The following is a 20,797-nucleotide window of genomic DNA, read 5'->3' as shown; positions in this document are numbered from 1 at the left end:
GTTTGTTTGATGATAACGATTCTCTTGTTCTCATCGTGGAAGGTCAAAAGGGAAAGACAGACGAGCGACGAGGGCGGGTTGTCTGTGCTGTTGGAGCGACGAGCTGAAACGAGACGAAACAGAGTCCCTATAAGAACCAAGAAAGAAAAGTGACTGGCTGAGGAACAAAAGAGAAGTATAGAAGGGGGTATGATTCTTCTGGAAGTTGAGAAAAGCGAGAGACCGAAACCCAGAAAGAAACGGAAAGCAAAAGAAGACGCGTCGAACTTGAGAGACTCAACCCCGAACGAGACTGTTGAGTCGAACGACGAGAGGTAGAAGACCGGTATCTACGAAGAAAGAAGTCGAAGCAAAGATTGTCAGCACTCAGGGAAACAATACAAGAACACGCTTTGTTTTCCTCGACCACACTTCGAACGAAACGAAACGAAAGAAAGGGTGAGACTCACTGTCGCTCCCTCCATAGAACGTCACCGTCTCAATTTGAACCTTCAAGTTATGATCAAAGTTCTTCTCCCACTTCCTAACCCCATCGAACCTCTCCTGGCTCTTCTCGTCGACCTCCAGCTCCCCGCTCGCGATGAGCTTAGCAGCCTCGAATCCTTTCTGAGCGGCGAGGTTGAGGCCTTTGGTGTGGTGGTTGAAGTTGACGACGACCGAGATGAGTTTAGCGGAGAGCTACACAGAGAAAAAAGGATTTGCGAGTCAGCGGGGGCGCGGAGAAGAAGGGTGGAGAACGAGAACGAGAACGAAAGAAGAACGGAAGAAGGAAAGAGACGCGACCGAACTCACCTCGATCAATTCCGACCTCGTCAAAGCCGCCTCCTTCAAGCAAGTATCCAAAAACGCCACATGATCACTCAGCATCTGATCCACCGTCTCCACCTTCCTCAATTTCTCCTCCAACTCCCTCCAGTTCGGCTCCAGCACCTCGCTCGTCACGAACGCCAACATCTGCTGCACGTACGCCATCATCTTCGCTCTCAGCGTGAACACCCTGAGCTTCCAAGCTTCGAACTCGGGCGAGGAGGTTCGAGTTCGCCATTCGGGAGTGGTGTGGTCTGTCCACATGCGAGAGAGTTGGAGTTCGGCATGCTTGAGTTGGAGGAGGAAGCGGAAGAGGACTTGGTATCGAGCGATGGTCTTGCGGGAGATGACGAGGGAGACGGGGAACTTGACGGTGTAGTCGAGTTGGAAGGCTTCGAAGGCTGGTGTACGAAAAGAAAGGGAGAGGCGTCAGCGGGAGTGGTTACGGCGAGACGAAACGAGCGACGCGTCAAACGCGTCGAAGTTCAACCTCGAAGCCTCAACCCAAAAACTCACCAATCAAATCCTTCTTCTTTTCCGCCTCAACCTTCCCACTCCTCGCACTTCCACTTCCCACCGCCCCGTCCCCACCACCTCCCCTCCCCTCGTTGATATCTCCGTTCTGATTCACCACCTTCGACAAAAAGTCGTACAACCTCTCGTTCGCCATCACCACCTTGACCTTGTCCCCGTGGTTCTCGGCTAGAGGACCTCCCGACGTTCGGAGGGAGAGTTCGAGGAGGGATTGGAGCTTGACGAGGGACGCGTTCTTGGAGGATTTGGCGAGTTCGGGGAGGGAGGCATCGAGGAACTGGGTGATGAAGGCGGATTGGGAGAGGAAGAAGTGGTGTTTGAGCGAGCTGGGAGAAGGAAAGAAGCAGAAAGGTGAGTAAACAGAGAAGGTGAGAGGCGAACGGCGGGAGGAGGGAACGACGAACCGAAGATGAGCGAGCAGATCCTCTTCCTCGATCAGCATCTTGAGCAGCGTTCGGTTCGCATGGATGTAAGCTGCTTCGATCCGTAGATGGAACCTGCGCAAAAAAAAAACGATCGAAGGGTCAGCTCCCCGAAATGCGTCTGTCTGTCGCTGTCTCTCTCTCTGAACTGAACTCACTTCTCGTCCTCCAAATCCACCATCCCGCCCTCCCCATTCGCCCAGCTCCCCAAGACCAACTCCCTCCCCTCCCTATCATCAACCCCACACTCCCTGATCACGTTCAAGTACTTCCCAGCCAGCAAGATCTTGTGCTTCCAGGGTTCCAAGAACCTTGGGACGCAAGCTCCTCCTGGAAGACGAGGATCAGAGGTTCCAACGGTTGTGCGACGAGGAGGAGGGACGCCTGAGCGGGTGGGAGCTTGGCCTGAGAGAGATTGAGCCATGGAGGTGCCGTCCCGGAGCTGTGAGAAAACGAAGAGAAGGAGGAGGGGCGTCAGACGAGGGAGCGAGAGAGAAGGGGAAGGAAAGAACGAACAGTGTAACGTCTCTCCCAGTACTCGTCCGTAAAATCGAGATCGAGTTGTTTCTTGGTGATGCTTGTAGCTTCCTTGACCATGAACTCTTCGTACTTGTCGGTGAGGTGACCTGAGGAGATCCAGTCGATGAGCATCTCGGCGTAAGGCTGGGACGCGTGCAAGAGGAGGGTCGAGAAGAGGGAGTTGGCTGTTGGATCTCTGATTGAAACGAACAACAAACGAGGAATATAGAGTCAGCTCTGTCTCTACTACTCCTCTTCACCCCGCGCATCGAAACTCACCCGCTCATGTTCCTCCCCATCTGCCAGATCAACCCCAACACCTCCCCACCCTTCACCAACCCGCCACCTCCCACCACATCCAACTCCTTCAGCACGTCCCCTCCCAGCCCAAGCTTCCTCTCCTCTTCGTCCACCTCGCTCTCGTCGTCCTCGGACCCGTCGTCCTCGTCCTCGTCGGCTCGGAAGAGTTGGTTCGTGAGCGCGTGGAGAAGGGAGAGGGTGTGGATCGTAGGGTGGAGGTGGAAGAAGGCTTTTTGGAGGGTGAAGGTTGGGGAGGTAAGGAAGAGGGTTTCGAGTTGGGTGAGGAGGACGTTGTATTCCTGTCGGAAAGCAGAGTCGACGCGTCGAGGATGTCAGCTCCATCGGTTTCGAAACGCGGTAGAGACTCGACGCCAACTCACCTGTAACATCCCTCTCAGCCCACTTCCCAACGCATGGTTTACCTTGCCAAACTCCAACAGACATCTGCGCGTTCGTTCGAAAGTCAGCTCTCGCTCCTCCGGTCCCTCCCTTCCTCTCCTCTCACTCACCTCGAGTCAATAAACGCCTCCACACCCATGTAGTACGTCGCTAACGGAAGCACCCTCCTCAACACTGACGACAAGCTCGGATCTACACGTGTCGACGAGCGAGCAACGAGTCAGCGACGTGAGGAGAGGAGAGGAGGAAGGGAAGGATCGTCGAGCTCGCTCACCCAACCCTGAATCGACGACCCAACCTGGTCCCTCCATCCTGCAGGTCTCAACGGTAGGATCGTAAGCTGGATCGAAGGTGATGAGTTCTCCTTCTATGCCCTTTGAGACCAAACATATAACGAGCGAGGTCAGTTGGGAGAAAAGGGAGAAGGAATCAAGGGGGAGAGCCGACGAACGAGCAACACGAAGAGCAGATCCTTCAACACCATCGCTTCCTGGACTTCCAAAGGCACTTCGAGAAGTTGGGATTCTCGGGGATGGAGTTGAGTAGAGTCTATGCCGCAAAGAGATAAGAACGAAGTCAGCGAAAGGACAAGGAAGCGGAACGAAGGAGGGCTGAAGCTCACCTTCCTCGGACAAAGACAGTTTGGACGGCGAAAAGGCAGGGATAGGAGGTGCGAGTCGAGAGGAGAGAGGTCGGGAATGGAAGCTGTGTTCTGGGAGGATCGAGTAGGATTGATCTGCTGCTGAAGGGAGTTCTACAGAGTCATGGCGAAACCGTCAACAAAGGTCAACTCTCTCGCTCCTTCCTCCTTCTCCTTCCCTCCTCTCGAAGATCGAGCTCACCTCGTTCCTTCCCTCTCCTGCTACTACTACTCCCGTTAACGACTCCGCTCCTGAGCTCTGCCCTCCTACTACTGCTGGGACCCAAGGGAGGATGGATGTCTTCGTCGTCGTCGTTGTCGTCTTGTTCGTTGTGAGCTTGGAGGAACGAGGACGAGGTCGGTCGGGATTTACGGACGGAGGCGAGCGTGTGCGAGATCTGGATAAGATTGATAACGAGATGAGTTAGTGAGTGTATACACCGAGCTAATCGGTCTTGGCATTCTTGGTTTGTATACGACCGAGACGAGAAGAGGGAAAACTGAGCTCTCCGACCTCCTCCTTCCTTCCTACCCCCCGTCCCCTCCCTCTCACTCTCCAACACGTTAACAACACAGCAGTAACGCCATTACTAACCTTGTTCTCCTCCCTCGTACTCAACGTTGCTCCCGTTGCTCTAAATCTTCCGGAAGCAGGGATGTGATGTTTCGAGGACGAAGCTCGAGGAGTGAACGGCATCGAGGAAGACATCCCGAGAGGAGGAAGAATTTCCTTCTTGGCGACAAGGAAGGAAGAAGGGGAGAAGAGGTAGAGAAGAAAGGTGGAGAGAGGAGAGGAGTTGATGGGTGGGTGCGTGGGTTGATCGGTGGGGTTGGACGTCGGAGGGAAGGGAAACAAGAGCGAGCTCGACGCGACGGTTTGGTTCCGATCTCGGCTCGATCGGTTTAAAAACAAACTGCTCCACGAAGATATTCCGACAAAGAGCATATATACGAGAGAGGGTAAGAAATCTCATCGACTTTGATGTTCAATGTAATTCAACCGTCCGACCACTCTCCAGCTCTTCCCGACCCGCTGCCACTCTCTCTCCTTTGCGCGTTCCAGGAAGACATGATGATGATACGAAACCGAAAGGAAAACACAATGATAATGCTAACCAGACCCCCAACCTAATCTACTTTGGCCTCAACATCTCATCCAGCAGCACCTGACACTCCGCCGCGCTCCTCGCCTCGGGGAGAGGCACAGAGAAGGGAGGGAACATCGGAGGCGCGCTGGCGGCCATCCCGGGAGGCATTCTAGCGGCAAAGGCGTCCGAGACTTTCTTGTTGACCTGCGAGAAAGAAAGGAAGAAGGAGGAGAGGACGAGAGGGAGGTCAGACGGAAAGGCGACGAGGGAGGGAGGGGAGGGGACGGGACGGGAACGAACGATGTTGAAATGTGTGAGGAAGAACTTGATGGACTCGTTGACTCCTGAGAGAGATGATCAAAACGAGAAAGAAGATGTAAGTAAGTGTGAGAAGGAGGGGAAGGAAGGCGAAGAAGAAACGAGACGAACCGTGGGAGGGAAACAGTTGCGCTATTGCGGCGATGGCAGGGAGGAAAGCATCTCTGATCGCTTTGAGGGACTCGAGGATGGTGTGATCCGAAGAGAAGATGTCGAGAGCTCTGCGAACAAGGAAAGTAGATCGGGGTCAGGAGAGATGAGAGAGGAAACGGCCAGACGCGTGACCGACTTACCGAAGACTTTCGAGCATAAACTGCAAGACGGGGGGAAGCTCGTCAGTTTCACGCGGTCGAGAAGATCGACGAGACTGAGAGGAGGAAGATAAACTCACCCAGAAGATGTGCTCTGGTCTGTGCTTCAAAGAAGGCGTCCCGTTCTCGTCCTCTCGATCCCCTCCCGATCTGAACATCGCAAGCATGTTCCTCGCTGAATCCGACTGCTGCTTGAGGTAGAGTAGACACATCTCCTTTGTAACTTCCTTCGTTGATCGTCTGAGAACAGCAGGTAGAAAGAGGAGGTCAGTCTCTGGAATCGGGGGAGAGGGGAGGGGGTCGAACGAACCCAGGGGTGAGAGGGATCGCTCGAGAGAACTGATCGGAGACGAGGACTCTGATGTTCATAATCCAATCTCGTTGCTGCCAGAAGAGGCCCATCTGTTGAGAGTGCGATGGGGAAGAGTCAACTCGAGAAAAAGAAGGAAAGAGAAGGCGAGACTCACCTGACTTCCTCTCATCCCAGAAGCGTCGAACAGCCTCTCGATCTTGACAGTCTCCTCCCAGATCTCCATCCCTTTTGCATCCTTGAACGTCTGAGGAAGATCAGCGTGGTGAAGAGCGATGGCGTAGTTCCAGAGCTGCAAAAGAAAGGGGAGGTGAGGTCAGCGACGCGTCGAAGAAGACGAGGGGAGGGAGACTCGACTGACGAGATAAGTGACGGCTTGCAGAGCCCAGACGTTGCACCTAGCGTACGCTCGAGGAGCTCCGGGTTCGTAGAAAATAAGTTCTCCGGGAAAGAAGATGGCGTAGGACTCGGGTCGGCAGATGAAGCTGGATTCAAACGAGAGGAGGAATCAGGTTGGGACGCGTCGTCGAAAAGAGGGTACGGAAAGGACTCACAGATCGAACGGTTTCCTTCTGATGTTGTACATCCACACGCTCAAAGAAGCTCCCATAGAAGCGGAGTTCCACATGAGCTGAAGAACAAGGGATGGAGATCAGTCAGCTCAAGCTCGAGAACGTCGAACGAACGAAAGGCGCAGAAAACGGACCCTTCGAATCTCCTCCCTCCTGATCTCGATATCCGATCCATACGGCGTGAAATCGTCAGCCCATCTCGGCGTCGATCCTAGAACGAAAGAAGGGAGAGAGAGAGAGAGAGTCAGCGTGTGTTCGACGAATCATCGAAGATCGAGAGTGAGACAAACCCCAAAACGCGTAAGCGGCTCCGTCTCGAGAAGGAAGTGTAAGACTCGAGTAGTCGAAAAGAGGAGTAGTAGGTTGGTTGTATCCTTGAGGTGGCTGGGGAATGTGAGGCATCTCTCCCTTCTCAAACAAGGGAAGCTCGAGATCTCGAACTCCAGCGATGGGATCGATTGAGAGACGGAGGATGAAGCGGTCGAGGTTCCTGCGAAGGATAAAAGGCGTGAAATGTATATAAGTGGGGCTTGGAGGAGATGAGAAGCAAAGAGAGAAGACGGAGAGCTCACCAAATCGCAGTCTCCCGTCTTTTGGCAGCGAAGAGAGGATGCGAGGACAGCTCGAAGAGAACGATGAACTGTCGAAGAGAAAGGAAGGCGAAAGCTCAGTGCCCAGCGAATCAGGATACAACGTGCGAGTTTGAACTCACGAAGGCAACTGAAGAAGGAAGGATCGTCGAGAAGAATGGTCAGTTGAGGATCTTGACGCGTCGAGGGAAGAAGACGAGGCGAACCCTTCGCAAAGTCCTCCGAGAACTCGGTCGATCCGTGACTTGCTGAGTACAGCAGTCCTTCTGCTTCCTCTCGAAGACGAAGAGCAATCAGCCTTCCTCGGAAACCTCGACCTCCCTCTCCGTCGTAGGAGCAGACGTTGATGGCGAGTGCGAGAAGCTGAAGAGCAAGAAGAGAAGAGAGATTAGCGACGCGACGATAGGGTGAGAAGGCGAACGGGAGACTCACGATGTAGATCAGCGAAGGCTGGACGGTCCTCCTTCCCTCAGCGGTGAGCATCTTGGCCATGAGGGAGCTGGGTCGATGCGAAGGCGGAAACGTGTCAGCAGCGAGCCGAGTTTTAAAACGAAAAGCGACGCAAAGAGACTCAACGGTACGTGAATCATCGACACCCAATGATTCGAGACTTTCCACCTGAGAAAGCGAGAAAAATAGTGGAGGAGTCAGTCGAAGGTTCAGGCTCAGGGCCCTTGAGGACCGAGAGAAAGGCTCACAACATCGAGAGCTCATCCAGCATCATCCTCCTCACTCGATCTCGACTCAGAGGTGGTCCTCCTCCAGACTGGTACGCTGCTCCCAGATCGGCGAGAAGAACGTCGAACCAGATGTCCCTGGAGTACTCGAACGAGGGAGTTTGGTAGATGACGGGAGTGGAAGGTCGAGGGAAAGGGAAGGGAGAGGGCGAGAGTCTGTTTGAACGAAGAACGACATCGAGAAAGGAAGAAAGGAACGAGGAGTGTCAGAGACGGATGATAGACTTCGATAAAGAAGAAGAATCGACTCACGGAGCGTTGAGGTACGAGCTGGGAGGCTGAAAATATCCCGACGAGAGCAGAAGACGACGAGTTCAGTCCCGCTCGGTCTTTGGAACACCATCGGGATAGACATGGGGTGGAGCCGAGCTCACTGCCTGATCGAAGCCAAATGCAGCTGGAGGGAGATTGACGTGACCAGGAAGAAGTTCGGGCGAGAGAAGATCCTGTCGAAAAGGGAAAGGAGGCGAACGAGACGCGATCAGCATCGAAGATCGAAGGAGGATATAGACGAACGCAGGATTGCACTTACTTCAAGTCCCAGTCTTCCCCTCGAGGAGGAGGATGGCTTCGGCAACCTCACTCCGACTCCTTCGTCCTCGTCCTCAGCCTCTCGCCGCTTTCCCTTCCCTTTCCCTCTCAACAAAGCCCACGCCTCGTTCGTCTCCCTGTCCTCCCTCTTCAACTGGGGGTCGGCCGTCTGCATGTCCTCTTCCGTAACCTGGGTTGAAGTAGCGATCGAGAACGAGTCCGATCGTCTCGTCGAGCTCAAGGCAGGAGAGCGATCTTGCGACGTCGAGGTCGAAGGGGAGCGCGATGGAAGACGACCGCTGGGACCGAGATTGAAGGAGGACGGGAGCTGCGGGGGGTGATAGAGAACTTGATTTGAAGGTTCCGTGTCGACGAGATCCGAGATCCTGAGCGAGGAAACGGATCCGCTCCTGGGAGGAGGAGAAGGACGCGTCGGTTGCCACGAGCTGTTTGATGGATCGGCTGTTTGACTGTTTCCGTATCCGAGATCTCCGAGGGGAGGGTATAAAGGTCCTGATTTTGATGACGAAGTGGAGGAGATGCGTTGTAAAGGATGAGGGTTGAACGGGGAGAGGGAGATAGGGAGAACTGCCGGCCGTTGATCGGGATGAGGTAGCGACGTCGTGGACGGTTGTGCGAAGACTTGAGAGGCTACAATGGGAGGGAGACGATTGGGGAGATGGAAGGTGGGCTGATTTGGATGTGGGAAGCTGGGTTCTGGTGCTTGAGGTGGACGCAACGTTGATGCTGAAGAGGAAGAGTAGGCGTTGGAAGGGAGTCGAGATGGGGATGGTTTTGAGTTCCACTGGTCGACCGGGTTTGAGGCTTGCGAGAACCGTTCCCTTCCTGTAGAGGACGACGACGACGACGAAGCAGATTGAGAGACTGGAGGAGGTGGGTAGGATTCGATGGGAGCGGAAGGGGAAGTCGACTCGGTGTGAGTCCTCGACCGAGAGATGGACGAGGAGGTTGGAGGATTGGGAGGCCGTTGGGAGGAGCCAGAGGGATAGGGAGAGGGTCGGATCGAAGGTGGTGCGTTGTCGGAGGGAGCGGCTTTCCGTTTTCCTCGATCTGGACCTCGTCGTTTCCTGAAGTCGGTCAAAAGAAGAGGACGAGAGAATCAAAGAGGGAGTCAGTTGGAGTCGAAGCGAGCCGGAAACAGAAAAGAAAAACTCACATTGTAGCATCGTAGCTGCATTCGTCTCCTCGAGCTGTACACTTTGAGCATCTAGGTCGCTGGGAATCGCACTGAATCGAGGCAAGGAAGAGAAGGCAAGGAAGGAACGAGTGTCAGCCCCCGGCGACTCCTTCGAGATCCCATCGCTTTTGTCCCCGACTTCAAACACTCGCTTCTGCTGGCTTTTAGCATGCTGAACTCGCTTCCTCTCCATCTCGAGCTCTAGAATCTCGAAGATCTACGATGTAGCAGCTTCGGTTCCTCTTGATCCTTTTCTTGGCCCCCTGCAAACCGACAAAGAGAGCTCATCCTCCTCGGAGGCTGAAGGTGTCGCCAACTCCGCTACAGCTCGACCAAAGCAACGAAAAGGAAGAAAGACAATAGAGCTTACCTTGACTTTCCTACTTCTACAAGAGTAGCAAGCCAACGAGACCTGCTCTCCCTTCTTCCTTCCTGCTCCCTTGGCCGTCTTGTTCTCCTCCCCAGGACCTCCTGCTCCTCGTCCTCCTCGTCCAGAGATCTCCGAGAGCTCTTTCGTTCTTGAAGGACCTCCTCGTTCTGGATCATTGAGCGGTGGGTACGAACGCACAGGCTGACGAGGAGGCGAACCAGGGAAGGAGGCGAGCGTAGGAAAGGAGGAGGAGGAGGAGGGCAAGGCTCCGGGAACCGAGGACGACGACGAGGATTGTTGCTGGTTGGGTTGACCGTAAGAGTAGGAGGAAGGAAGCATCGCTGAAGATGTACGTATATGTATGTAATGGAGATTAAAGAGGTGCGAAGGCGACCATGCGAGAAGGTCTCGCTTCTTTTTGGTGATGTCGAAAGATGTGGGTTGAGGGGAAACAGGAACGAAGCCGAAGGAGAGCAAGGGAGCAGTTTGGATGAAACGCCTTCCCAAGGTCGCCGTCCCCTCTCCTCAAGCACTTTCTGGGGTATACTTCTCACTCGGAAGAAATACCTTCCTCGATCTCGATGGATCTATACAGCAGCTACCACCTTTTGAAACGGCCTTTGGGTCGCTTTCCTTGATTTCAGATCAGTTTCTCCTTCTCGCTCCTGCCCTTTCTCCGGCTGACTCGATGCAAAAAAAAACATAATCTCCAGTTGACTCTGTTCTCTGTGTCTCACTTTCCTCTGCAGATCTCAAAGAGAAGTCTCGTGGAAACCAGCGGTCGCTCTTTCCTTGCCCCACAAGTTCCGTTCGTTCTTTGGAAAAGTGGCCGAGAAACGACGCGTCGGTGACGGACCGTTTTCCCTTTCATGAGCTCAGAAGGTGAGCAGAAGATGCACGAAGAGCTGCTCTAGGGTGAGATCTTCAGACGGAGAACACATACGTAGACGGAGAAGAGTTGAGCTATGGGTGAAGGGAGACAGTTAAACCCGAAAGAGAGGACGGAGGACGTTGGTCGCGACGCGCGCGTTGGTCCTCTCTCCCAAGGAACCCACGCCGTCCCTTCCAAATCAGATCTACTCACTTCTCCTATCCTCGGTTCTTCTATAACCTCCCCTCGGTATCTCTTTTCCTCCTGGTTCCCGCTCCGTTCCAAGCTCACCCACCCCCCTCCCGTTCTCTCTCGCTCACCGACGCTCCTTCACCGAGCTCGTCTCGCCTCCTCCTCCGTTTCGATCTCCTCTCTCCCCTCCCTCTCGCAGCACTGCTCCAATCACTCCAAGAGCCGCATCACATCCACTCGACTCGACTCCAACTCCTCCTCGCTCGTCGCTCCTCCTCACGCTCCCCTCCTCCCTCTCAACCGATCTGCACCTCTTCAACCCAACACCCACTCGAACCCACCTCCCAAATGCTCAACTTCACTCCAGCAGCCAGTCCCACTCCCCCGTTACCGACGACCCGCCCGAAACGACCAAAGAGAAGAGAGGAAAGAGAGGAAAAGACGAGAGAGCGGGAAGGATAAGTTATAACAGATGAGGCGAGTGGAAGATGCAAAGCAACATCAGAGATGGTATGGAAAAAGAAGAGATGCAAGGTGGGAATGAACGAGGGGAAAGAGAGCTGAGGATGAGCGGGAAGTGATTGCGAGTGTGAGAAGGAAAAGCAAGACGAAGCAGAGCGAAAGCGAGACCGACAGAGATTGGAGCACGAGGGTAGAGTAGACTAGAGTGGTAGAATGAAAAGAGAAGGACGCGAATTGGTGAATTTTAGAGGGGTTTGAAGAGGGAAACGTCGCTTAGACGTGGACCTCAGCGGCGGCAGGGACGAGGGACGCCTCAGTAGCCTTAGGGGGGGAGGTGATGGCCGAAGCGGCGGCGACGGGAGCGGGAGTGGTAGCATCAGGAGCAGCCTCGTTGGTAGGGCACTCTCGAGCGATCTGCGAAGGGAAGGCAAGAAGCAAAGGACGATCAGCTTGTGAGCGAGTCGACAGTCCGTGGAAGGGAGAACGGAAGAACAAACGTGTCCAGTCTCCTGGCACTTGTAGCAAGCTGTAGAGGGAGCAAACAAGAAAAGGGATCAGCTGAATCGCTCTCGAGGGACGAGGCAGGCGAGAGGGGCGACGAGAAGAGGCGACGAACTCTTGGGCTTGGGAACGCCTCCGGAGACGAGTCCAGCAGGAGTAGGGCAGTCTCGAGCGAAGTGGTTGTCTCCGTTGCATCGGCTGAATAGAGAGGAAAAGACGAGAGAAGTCAGGTTCGGTCGTGAAGAGAAAGACGCGTCGAAAAAGCGAGACGGCGACGAGAGGTCTCCCGAGATCAATCGCTCCCCATCCGAGGGATTCGAAATCGAGGTTGACCTCGTACCATCTGGTAGCATTCGAGAGGATCAAACTCACTAGCACTTGGTTCCGACAGCGGCGAGGTTGACCCTAGGTCCTCCGAATCCTCCAGGAGCTCGAGGGAATCCTCCTCCGAAGCCTCCCATAGGCTGGGATCGGAATCCTCCACCGAAGTTTCCACCGGTAGGGTTGTGAGCGAATCCACCCTGCTGCTGAAGAGCGGCTCCAGTTCCAGGAGGCGAAGGGCAGAGTCGGGCGAGCTGAAGAGAGACGGAAGAGCGAGAAGGTGAGGCGATGGTCAGCTCGACGAAGAGAGAGGAAGATAGCAGCGAGAAGAGAAGTAGGTTTCATCTGGATGACTTACGTGACCAGGTCCTCCACAGTTCTAGATGAGGAAAGAGAAGAGGAGGAGAGAGGTCAGCTCGTTCGATATTGTCCTCGTCTCTTCAGCTGGACCTGCTACCTCCGTCTCCCATCTGCGACCGTTCCACCATCCATTCCTCGTAAGTTTTTAGAGAGAGACGAGACTTACGTAGCACTTAGGTCCTCCCAATCCAGCTCCTCCAGGAGGACCCCTGAATCCTCCAGGTCCTCCTCGGTTCTGCTGCTGAGAAGGGCAGGTAGCGGAAATGTGTCCAACTCCTCCACAGGAGTAGCACTGTCGGGCCTCAGTGGTTCGAGGGTGAGGGCAAGAGGAGGACTCGTGCTGTTGAAAACGAGGAGAAGAGGGGAGGGAGCAAAAAATCAGAAGGTGAAAGAGACTTGCTCAGGTTTCGTCAATCGAGGAAGATTCCCCACGGTCGAAGGTGGTGATGGTAGAACTCACGTCGGCAGATCGACCTGAGAGGGAGTAGGAAAGTCAGGAGTCAGCTCGACGAAGAGAGAATCGAGGGTTTGGAAGACGCGTCGTTCTCTCCCCTCAGAAGCAACCAGCTCCTTCGCTCCTGAACAGCCTCTCTCATACCCATCGAACGAGGTTAGTGAAAGGAGGTACTAACAGTTGTAGCAGAGCTGTGAAGAAATGGAAGCAAAGGGGGGTCAGATCGTCGCGGAAGACGAAAAGGGACGAAGAAGAAAGGAAAGGGATGAGCTCACTCTCGAGGCGGACTGAAAGAGAAGGAAGGAAGAGAGAAGGTTGGAGTGAGCTACTGCCAGCTTCATGATCGAGCCACGTAGATGCCGATACAACGCACCTCGCAGTCGGCTGTGATGCAGATAAGACGAAGGAGGGAAACAAGGTCAGCCAAAGGAGAAACGAAGCAAGAGGAAGGCCAAATCGAGCGACGAGAGCGACTCCTGCTTGAGGTCACTGAGATACCAAAGTAGAGCAAGGCATGAGACTCACCAGCGCTGTGTCCGACGTTACCGCACTTGAAGCATCCTGAGTCGAGAAAGGAGAGCGGAAGAGGGTGAGCTCTGAGCTTCGAACGAAGGAAGGAGTCGGCGGAAGGCGGAAGACGAACCTCGTCGAGTGAAAGAAGACATAATTTCAGGGGTAGAGCTGTAGAGAGAGAAGGTAAAAAGTCAGCTACGGTCCACGACAATATGGGTCCGAGAAAGCTCGAATGGCTGCATGGAAAGGAAGGGACGAAGGGATCGATCGAGCTCGAGGTGACCTCGTCCTTTCCTTCCTTCCCTCCCTTGGCCAGCCAACCCACCCAGAGGTCCACAACAACCTCTGCGACTCGTCTACTACAGTCCGTCCTTCCCAACTAGCTCCTTTTGAGCCGTCTCTGTTCTTCTACTCGAGCAGAGAACCGTCGTTCCATCCGAGAGCTTCCTCCATCCTTCCCTTTGCAGCTTGTCCAAAACGAAGTTTCCGAGGAAGAGCTTTGGGGGCGGTGGTAGGAGAGTACTGAGGCCCCTGATGGGTGGGAAGCGAGCCTGTGATGGGACTCACTTGATAAAGAAGGGGAGGGGGAAGAAAGTAGTTGGAGGTCAACGGAGGTCGACTCTTTTCCTTCCGCAAAGAGGGCAGAAACTCCTTGACGACGACTGAACCGAGCCTTCCGCGAATTTTCGTGAGCGAGTCGACGATCTTTTCCTGAGTGTGATGCTCAGCTAGGGAGCTCTTTAAACGAGTCCCGAAATTGGTAAGAAAGTGGGAAAGGCCTTCGTCTCAGCCTTCGACTCTGCCTCCCTCCCAACGCCCATCTTCTCCTCCTCGAGTCGGCTTCTTCGTTCGGAGCTTCTTTCTACTTCTTCGTTCAGTTCAAAGGTCTAAACTTGCGTTAAGGTGTTCCGAGATCCTCCTGTGAGTTTACCAATCTTCTCTATGCAACGAGAAGGGGTCAAAGCCGGGAAGGAAAGCTCATAAAAAGTCGAGCTCACCTTTCTTCCTTCCCTCCTCTCTCCTCTGCAGCCTCCCTTGGAATGGAACAAGATCCTGTAGCTCTCTTAGCCGAGACCTTTGGCGCAATTCCGTTAGTTTACTATCTAGATCGCTTCTGTAGATTTGTAGATATCAATTCCCTTGTTCGAGATATTTTGGAGGAGAAGATCCGACGAAAACACGCGTCGGCTTCGAAGAGTCGTCTTTCTCTCGACGCAACTCCTTGCCGAATCAAAGGAGAGTGGTCATGATCGAACAACGAAGCAGCGAACTAATAACAAGTGAAACTGAAGAGGGTAGAAGAACGAGGCAAAAACGAGGTACAGCAAAGCAAGAGCGAGAGAAGGAAAAATGGTGGGCGGGAGTCGAAGCTTTTCAATCCCTCTTCTCGTCCTCGTCCTCCGCCGGCGTGACTACCTTCCTGGGAGCTCGAACAAAGTTGTCCATTGCGTGATCGGCTCCGGAGAACTGAATCCGAATGGAACGAAAGAGAAGGGAATTGGAAAGGAAAGGCGAGACGCGTCAGTCTCGATTCTCAACGTTCAAGCTCTCCCTCGCTCTCTCGTCACCCTCCCCACGCAATCCAGCCGACTTCATCTACCTCAGCCCCATGCTCCTCTCTTCCCGTCCCGTCCCATTCCCTCCCAAACATCAGACACAAGAGAACCCTCCCGAAACTCACCCACTGAGCCACCTCCCTGACGCCCTTCACCCATCGAATCCACGGCACAACCTTCACGTAACTCGGCCACATTCCCGTCTGACTCGCTTCGACGCTCAAGATCCCAATCATCTTCTTGACGACCTCGTGGGGCTCGAGTTCGGGGGCGAAGAATCGAAAGAAGCGGGAGCGAGGGAGTTGTGCGGTTGAAAAGAGCGGGGTGTGGATGAAGGAAGGGAGGAGGAGGGAAGTGTGGATGGACGGGGTCTTGTACCTAGTAAGAGAGAGAGAGGGACGAGGAGGAGTGCGTTAGTTGAGAGTGCAAGGGACGTCGAGAAGAGGACGGGAACGACGGGAACAGGAGAACTCACTGGGATTTGAGCTCGAACTTGAGGGATTCGTGAAGCTGGATGACAGCTGCTTTGGTGGCACAATAATCGGCTGATTCGTCAAGGAGACGAGGGAGAAGAAAAGGCAAGGACGGGTCGGTCAGTTCTTCATTCTCCTCGACGAGCCGACGACAACGACAACGAAGCTGCAACTCACTCATCCTAGCAGATCCAACAAGTCCCATGACGCTCGCAACAGTCATCTACAGAGCCGAAAGAACACAAGAGTCAGCTCAACGTTCTCCTCCCTATCCTGCTTCCCTCTTTTGAAACCGAACGCGTCGAACTCACGACATGTCCCGTCCCCTTCTCAATCATCTTGGGCAAGAATGCCTTCAGGATCCAGAACTGAGCAGCGAGGTTCACTCCGATGGTTCTGTCGGGCGAGACACGCACGAGTTTGTCAGTTCGAAGGAGGTCGGAAAAAGAGCCGAGAGGAAGCACGTCGACGAACTCGTTGACTTCCTCCTCTGAGAGGTCGAGGATCTTCTTTCCTTGAACAACGCCGGCGTTGTTGACGAGCATGGTCGGATCTCCGATCTGTTGGATGAGGGTGAAGAGTGGGGGGGGGGAGGTGAGTTTGAGAAGAGAGATCAGAAGAGGGGAGCGAACGAGGAAAAGGGAGAGAGAGAGCGCGACGAACCTCCTCTCGAATCCGTTTCGCACACGCATCAACTTCAGCCTTCTTGGAAACGTCGCATTGGTACCAGGAAATGTTGTGCACTGAGCAAACACAACGAAACCACGACACCGATCAGCTCGAGCCTGGCCTGGGTCGCGTCGTCTCTCCGTCCCTTTCTTTCCTCAGACCCAAGCATCGAAGAAGAGTACTCACCTCCCACCTCCCCTTCCCACTCGCCCTTCCTGACATCCAACACCACAACCCTCACTCCTCTCATAGCCAGCGTCTCAGCCAACAACCCTCCGAGACCCGACGCTCCTCCGGTGATGAGAACGATCTGGTCTTGCCAGTCTACGAACCCGGGTTGGAGGAGGTAGGGTTTAGGGGAGGTTGCGATGGTTAGGAGGTGAGAGGCGAGATCTGGCGTGGGGATAGAAGAAGAGAAGAAGAATGAGTGGGGGAAGAAAGGGTGAGCGAGCGAAGGAACGACGAACGAGAAGCTGCAGGTTGGCGACTCACGGAAGAAACAGACGAGCCCAGCATAGATCATCCCGTAGACGGTAGGAGTTGAAAACCATGGATAACCTTGCCCTCTGATGGTGAGAGGGACGAAGATGGCGAAGAAGTGCGAGAAGACGGAGAGTTTGAGGACTTGTCAAGGAGAGAAAGGGGAGGTGAGCTCGGTTCGTTTCGAAGGGAGGAAGATGATGAGAGGAGGGTGACAGAGAAGAAGGGTATAATTAATCGGAGATGCATGTGGTCTGAGACTGAGACGGAGGAGACGGTAGTATATATTCTTGGGTCTCAGGAGGTTGGAACAGCGAGAACGAGACGACAGAGAGGAGGAGGAGGAGGAGGGGTGGAAGGCTTCCTTCTTCCCTTCCTTTTTCGTCGCTCCTCCGCTCGGGTCTCGCACTGAACTAGATGATGGGGTTTGAGGGATGATATTCTTCCCTCCTCTTTGGTCTCCATCGAAATCAAGCTCAAGGTAGGACCCCTGCAAGGCTCAATCCCTCAAGCTCATCAAAGGAAGTTGAGCTCGACCCTCCTCCTTCCCTCGTCTCTTCTCCTCCTTCACACCTCCCACCATGGCTCTCTCGACTAGACCACCTTCCTATACAATCCAAACGAGACTCTTACGACTCACCTTTGATGATGATCTCGACGTTGAAGGAATCGAAGACCAGGTGGTGAGCTCGCTCTCCTTCGAGCTGGACGGTCGACATCTTGAGCGCTTGAGGTTGGGGCTTGAGGGTTGAAGTTGAAGGGTTAAGTTGAGAGAGAAAAAGAGGGAGATAAAGACTACCAGCGTCTTGAACAAAGAAAAAGTTGAAAAGGGGAAGTGATGGTTGGGAAGGAAAGCAGAAGGCCCGGTCGAAAGCTGATCTCGATTCCGTCCTTCCCTCGTTCCATCCGAACCACCAGCTTCTCTTCCTCAAGTTATCGCTCCTTTCCCGACTCCGACCTCGTCTCGGCTCCCCTGATCAATCTAAATTCTAAGAATCATGGCCTGTGAGTCTTTACAACCCGCCTTCGTCCGTCTCCGCCTGGGTCTCCGAGCTCACTTCGTACGTTCCTTCCTTCCCTCTCTTTCGTGCGTCGCATCCTCCCTCCTTATAGCCTACCCTCGACCTCCTCCTCCTCAACAGAACCACCCGAACCTCCCTACTCCTCCTCACTCGCCTCCTATCGCTCCTCTCAAACTTCATCAATCCAGCGCGGAGGAGTTCCTCACGGCTGCCGTCAACGAGGTTTGTTCCTCTCGCTCTGCCTCGTCACCGCTTGCAGGAAAGAGGTTACGAGAAAAAGTTCCGTGTTTGATATCAATCCTGTATGCAGAGGTGCAGCGAAGGAGGATTGTCGAGCTCTCCTCCTTCCGCCTTGTTCCTCTCGTCACCCATCCCTCTCCCGCGCTGTAGTTCTCTCTCATCCTTCACCATCCTTTTCCCCTCTTCTGCCATCCAATACTAACTTTCCTTTTCTCTTTCCCGTTACGACAGAACGCCCTTCAACCCTTCTACCCTCCCCCAACGATCGAAGCCCTCGCAAAACAACTCGCTCTTCCCGACGCGCTTCGGAGGGTCGACGAGCTCGCTAGGGAGTGGAATCTAGTACCGCAGATGGCGTTGGACCTGGTCAAGATGGGGCTCTACGACGGTGAGTACTGGGGATTTGGAGTTGGGAAGGAGAGGGCGAGGGAGTAGGCGAGAGGCAGACGGCTGCCTCGATTGGGCTGGCAGCCGACGCGATGAGACGGGAAGGAAGGGAAACAAGTATGGGGAAGGGACTTGTGTTTGGGTCGTGAACTTGACTGACATGTCGATCTCTTTGTCCGTCGTTGGTTGAGAACAGTCGTCGTTCTCCTTGACGATTCATCTCGGTTCGTTTGCGTCTTCTTCCTCTGCTTCGCTGCCATCCGGCTCTCCCGACTTCATCCTTCGTCGAAGAATCCACCTCCTCCTCCCTGAAGATCCTTACTGATCCACTCGTCTGTTTCGCACTCGCTGTCTTCTCCAGTCTTGCAGCAGATCAAGACTCCCTCGATGACCTCTCCCTAACCCTCACCAAGATCGCAACCGCTGCCTCCCTCGGGCCTTTTTCCTCTGGTATGGCCATTCGATTCGTCAATTCAGATCTTCAAGCGAATGCTGGTTCGTTCCTGTCCCTCTCATCCTGCTTCTGTTGTCTCGACGTTCCAACGAAGACGCGTCTCACCTCCGAACCCTCCCCTTTTATGTGCTCTCCTTTCTTCTTCGCAGTCAGCACCCCTGCTCAAGCTCTTCAGTTCCTCAAGGGAGCGTCAAAGAAGTTCGCTGGATCCAACCCTGTTCGTTCGCGCTCCCTCTCACTTCGAGTCCTGTCAAGTTGCCTCGCTGACAATCTATCTAACCACCCCTCCCTCCTTTCTTTTCTCAGCTCGCAACCTCACTCCAGAAGAAGATCCTCCGTCCTTTAGTCCTTGAACCCGCGACTTCTTCTCCTGCTCATCTAGAGAAACCTGTGCTCGTGCTCGTTATCGTTCGTGCTCGTTTTCCTGCTCTTCTGTAGTCCCGCTCCTCCCCTCCTTTCCGCTTCAGCTGACATCCTGCATTCCTTTTCTTTTTTAGGTCGCCTCTCCACCCTCTGCCGAACCTATCAACATCGTTCGTCCCCGTTTTACCTCTCTATTCCCTTTCTTTCTTCTCTCATCTCGCTCGCAGCCTCACCTAACTCTCTTGTTCTTTCCACAGCTTCCCCTCCTACTCTCCCAAACCTCAAATATCCTGGAGCGTAAATCCCGCTTCGGAGCTGGAGCCGTCAGCTTGCAATTTGGAGTTGTGGGAAGCGATGTGAAGGTTCGTTGCCTTCCTTTTCCCCACCGACGCGTCCCTTTCGAGCTCGAGCGAGGGGAAGAAGGAAGACCGCTGACCTTCCTCGGGGCTCGGTTTGGATTTGGCTCGGTAGGCTGAAGCTGCTCTGAAAGCGATCAGCGAAGGGAGGGGAACAGGAGCTGCTGGAGGACATGTTGGGAGGGTTGGTGTGGTTCGTCCCCTGAGTTTCTCTCCTTTTCGGTCTCCGTTCTTGTTCAGATCTTTCTTCTCCTAGCTAAAGTGCCTTCCATTTTCATTGATCTTCTGATTAGGACGTCACCTGGAGCGTAAGTCCCCGCCTTTCTCGTCCAGTTTATCTCTCCGTTTGAGCTGACCGACGCGTCTGTCTCCCGTCGCAAACAGTACGATCGAGAGGCTCGAGACTACAAGCATAGAACCGGTGGAATGGAGTGAGTCTTCTGGGACTCTAAATCTCGCTTCGAATTGAGCTGAACCGACGTGGCTTCTTCCTTCGAACGAACAGGTTGACTCCCGAGCTTTGGTTGCTCAAGGTTAGTTCGCTCTCCCCTTCTCCTGCAGACAGACAAATTCATTTCTGACCTGATCTTTCCCTCTTTCGACCGTCGTGCGGATGCAGCTCCTGATGTTCGTCCTGCGTTCTTCTCGATTCGACTTGTTTTCACAGTCGACACGTCAAACAAACCTTGAGACTGACGCTTGTTTGGGTGACGTGAAAACAGGGCAGCGATTGACAAATCGTACAGGGAGGATTAGTTTGGTGCTCGTTCTGGTCGGGGGGAGTGAGGGAGGGAGCTGTGGGACGCGATGTTGTTTTCGGCGGTTTCGTGCCTTGCTCTTGTTAGTCATGTATAGCCTCTTTTCTTTGATATATCCTACTCTAACTTCACAGGCTGTTTTGATCTTTCAATTCTTTTCTAGAAAGTACGCTCGAGCCTCGCCACGCGTGCATACTTCGATCAAAAGGATCGCCAAAGAGGGAGAGAGAGCGGAGAAGTCTACGAGTGCGCTGAAAGTGTCCGAGCTCTCTAGGAGCTCCTTCACAAGTGACGTGACCCTCCGTGAGGTCAAAGCCGAACTGAAGGAACAGGGCGATTCGGCAATCTTTCTCGAGCGAGGCGCGTCGCTCCTTTCCCTCCCTCCCGTCCAAAAGATTACCAAATCGGATTGAGCCAGAACCATAGCAGCTGGAGGCAAAGTTGAACATTTCTCGTATAGAGACGTTCCTCGACTACTATGAGCGATGTTCTCGTAGACATCGACTTTGAACTGAGGGAGCAGGAGGATTCGGCAATCGTTTCTGAAGAGATTGCTACTTCGAATACAGTAGAGCGAGAACGAAGAAGTCTACGGGTGCGCTGAAACAAAACTAGACTTTCTTTCGAGCCAGGAGCGAGTTTAAGCGCGTTCGCAGACTTCCTCCTTGAAGCGCAGTCTCGATTCTTGCTCTTTCCCTCGAAGGGTTCCCCTTTCTCCT

The 20,797-nt window shown here is 54.0% G+C and overlaps 6 protein-coding genes across 6 annotated transcripts; 2 read left to right on the top strand and 4 right to left on the bottom strand.

Annotated features, from left to right (window-relative positions):
* Positions 1-8: 8 nt before the first annotated feature.
* SPC97 (gamma-tubulin-complex subunit SPC97) lies at positions 9-4,457 on the bottom strand. Its single transcript, XM_076642839.1, has 15 exons — positions 4,217-4,457; positions 3,824-4,019; positions 3,604-3,735; positions 3,433-3,530; positions 3,256-3,355; positions 3,092-3,173; positions 2,963-3,026; positions 2,562-2,881; positions 2,280-2,478; positions 1,922-2,205; positions 1,746-1,838; positions 1,324-1,667; positions 793-1,208; positions 450-678; positions 9-329 (listed from the first exon to the last, which is right to left on the bottom strand). Exons 1-15 carry the CDS (start codon positions 4,328-4,330, stop codon positions 277-279), a joined length of 2,724 nt encoding a protein of 907 aa, XP_076495472.1. The 5' UTR covers positions 4,331-4,457; the 3' UTR covers positions 9-276.
* A 93-nt stretch (positions 4,458-4,550) lies between these two features.
* On the bottom strand, positions 4,551-10,247 carry BDY24DRAFT_392497 (uncharacterized protein). Its single transcript, XM_076640918.1, has 22 exons — positions 9,647-10,247; positions 9,256-9,326; positions 8,080-9,166; positions 7,922-7,993; positions 7,800-7,825; positions 7,509-7,703; positions 7,387-7,428; positions 7,243-7,309; positions 7,017-7,173; positions 6,933-6,940; positions 6,793-6,860; positions 6,511-6,710; positions 6,355-6,431; positions 6,203-6,279; positions 6,010-6,133; positions 5,806-5,940; positions 5,649-5,740; positions 5,419-5,578; positions 5,321-5,340; positions 5,139-5,248; positions 5,010-5,053; positions 4,551-4,913 (listed from the first exon to the last, which is right to left on the bottom strand). Exons 1-22 carry the CDS (start codon positions 9,983-9,985, stop codon positions 4,755-4,757), a joined length of 3,330 nt encoding a protein of 1,109 aa, XP_076495471.1. The 5' UTR covers positions 9,986-10,247; the 3' UTR covers positions 4,551-4,754.
* A 106-nt stretch (positions 10,248-10,353) lies between these two features.
* Positions 10,354-11,397, top strand: BDY24DRAFT_102558 (uncharacterized protein). The gene has a single exon (XM_076635794.1). It carries the CDS (start codon positions 10,612-10,614, stop codon positions 11,176-11,178), a length of 567 nt encoding a protein of 188 aa, XP_076495470.1. The 5' UTR covers positions 10,354-10,611; the 3' UTR covers positions 11,179-11,397.
* Positions 11,398-11,444: 47 nt separating this feature from the next.
* BDY24DRAFT_370817 (uncharacterized protein) lies at positions 11,445-13,472 on the bottom strand (the record flags this gene model as incomplete). Its single annotated transcript, XM_076638128.1, has 12 exons — positions 11,445-11,585; positions 11,669-11,697; positions 11,788-11,870; positions 12,045-12,247; positions 12,352-12,372; positions 12,520-12,693; positions 12,814-12,827; positions 12,986-12,998; positions 13,083-13,094; positions 13,181-13,191; positions 13,333-13,368; positions 13,451-13,472. The coding sequence occupies 12 exons, from the start codon at positions 13,470-13,472 to the stop codon at positions 11,445-11,447; spliced, it is 759 nt and encodes a 252-aa protein (XP_076495469.1).
* Positions 13,473-14,550: 1,078 nt separating this feature from the next.
* BDY24DRAFT_392488 (retinal short-chain dehydrogenase/reductase) lies at positions 14,551-17,336 on the bottom strand. Its single transcript, XM_076640917.1, has 10 exons — positions 17,139-17,336; positions 16,511-16,642; positions 16,205-16,411; positions 16,013-16,092; positions 15,824-15,909; positions 15,661-15,745; positions 15,527-15,572; positions 15,352-15,421; positions 15,002-15,254; positions 14,551-14,787 (listed from the first exon to the last, which is right to left on the bottom strand). The coding sequence occupies exons 1-10, from the start codon at positions 17,215-17,217 to the stop codon at positions 14,695-14,697; spliced, it is 1,131 nt and encodes a 376-aa protein (XP_076495468.1). The 5' UTR covers positions 17,218-17,336; the 3' UTR covers positions 14,551-14,694.
* A 75-nt stretch (positions 17,337-17,411) lies between these two features.
* On the top strand, positions 17,412-20,230 carry BDY24DRAFT_102485 (uncharacterized protein). The gene is made up of 15 exons (XM_076635793.1): positions 17,412-17,559; positions 17,641-17,742; positions 17,992-18,148; positions 18,344-18,371; positions 18,509-18,642; positions 18,751-18,818; positions 18,908-19,009; positions 19,099-19,134; positions 19,222-19,326; positions 19,436-19,513; positions 19,614-19,628; positions 19,705-19,751; positions 19,826-19,853; positions 19,940-19,947; positions 20,043-20,230. Exons 1-15 carry the CDS (start codon positions 17,497-17,499, stop codon positions 20,074-20,076), a joined length of 1,005 nt encoding a protein of 334 aa, XP_076495467.1. The 5' UTR covers positions 17,412-17,496; the 3' UTR covers positions 20,077-20,230.
* Positions 20,231-20,797: the final 567 nt, after the last annotated feature.

Source organism: Mrakia frigida, assembly GCF_051309035.1.
Source record: "Mrakia frigida strain ATCC 22029 unplaced genomic scaffold BDY24scaffold_20, whole genome shotgun sequence".
Classification (NCBI taxonomy): domain Eukaryota; kingdom Fungi; phylum Basidiomycota; class Tremellomycetes; order Cystofilobasidiales; family Mrakiaceae; genus Mrakia; species Mrakia frigida.
Note: the sequence above shows the minus strand (reverse complement) of the source record. Positions and strands in the feature narration are given on the sequence as shown.

Coding starts and splice junctions, on each gene's coding strand:
- SPC97 (XM_076642839.1), bottom strand. CDS start 4,330: ATGTCTTCCTCGATGCCGTTCACTCCTCGAGCTTCGTCCTCGAAACAT. Junction 4,020..4,216: donor GTACGAGGGAGGAGAACAAG/GTTAGTAATGGC, acceptor AATCTTATCCAG/ATCTCGCACACGCTCGCCTC. Junction 3,736..3,823: donor CAGGAGAGGGAAGGAACGAG/GTGAGCTCGATC, acceptor ATGACTCTGTAG/AACTCCCTTCAGCAGCAGAT.
- BDY24DRAFT_392497 (XM_076640918.1), bottom strand. CDS start 9,985: ATGCTTCCTTCCTCCTACTCTTACGGTCAACCCAACCAGCAACAATCC. Junction 7,310..7,386: donor GTGTCGATGATTCACGTACC/GTTGAGTCTCTT, acceptor GCATCGACCCAG/CTCCCTCATGGCCAAGATGC. Junction 7,174..7,242: donor AGCCTTCGCTGATCTACATC/GTGAGTCTCCCG, acceptor CTTGCTCTTCAG/CTTCTCGCACTCGCCATCAA.
- BDY24DRAFT_102558 (XM_076635794.1), top strand. CDS start 10,612: ATGGGTGAAGGGAGACAGTTAAACCCGAAAGAGAGGACGGAGGACGTT.
- BDY24DRAFT_392488 (XM_076640917.1), bottom strand. CDS start 17,217: ATGTCGACCGTCCAGCTCGAAGGAGAGCGAGCTCACCACCTGGTCTTC. Junction 15,746..15,823: donor TCAGAGGAGGAAGTCAACGA/GTTCGTCGACGT, acceptor CTCGCCCGACAG/AACCATCGGAGTGAACCTCG. Junction 15,573..15,660: donor AGAAGGGGACGGGACATGTC/GTGAGTTCGACG, acceptor TCGGCTCTGTAG/ATGACTGTTGCGAGCGTCAT.
- BDY24DRAFT_102485 (XM_076635793.1), top strand. CDS start 17,497: ATGGCCTGTGAGTCTTTACAACCCGCCTTCGTCCGTCTCCGCCTGGGT. Junction 18,149..18,343: donor CAAGATGGGGCTCTACGACG/GTGAGTACTGGG, acceptor GGTTGAGAACAG/TCGTCGTTCTCCTTGACGAT. Junction 18,372..18,508: donor CTCCTTGACGATTCATCTCG/GTTCGTTTGCGT, acceptor TGTCTTCTCCAG/TCTTGCAGCAGATCAAGACT.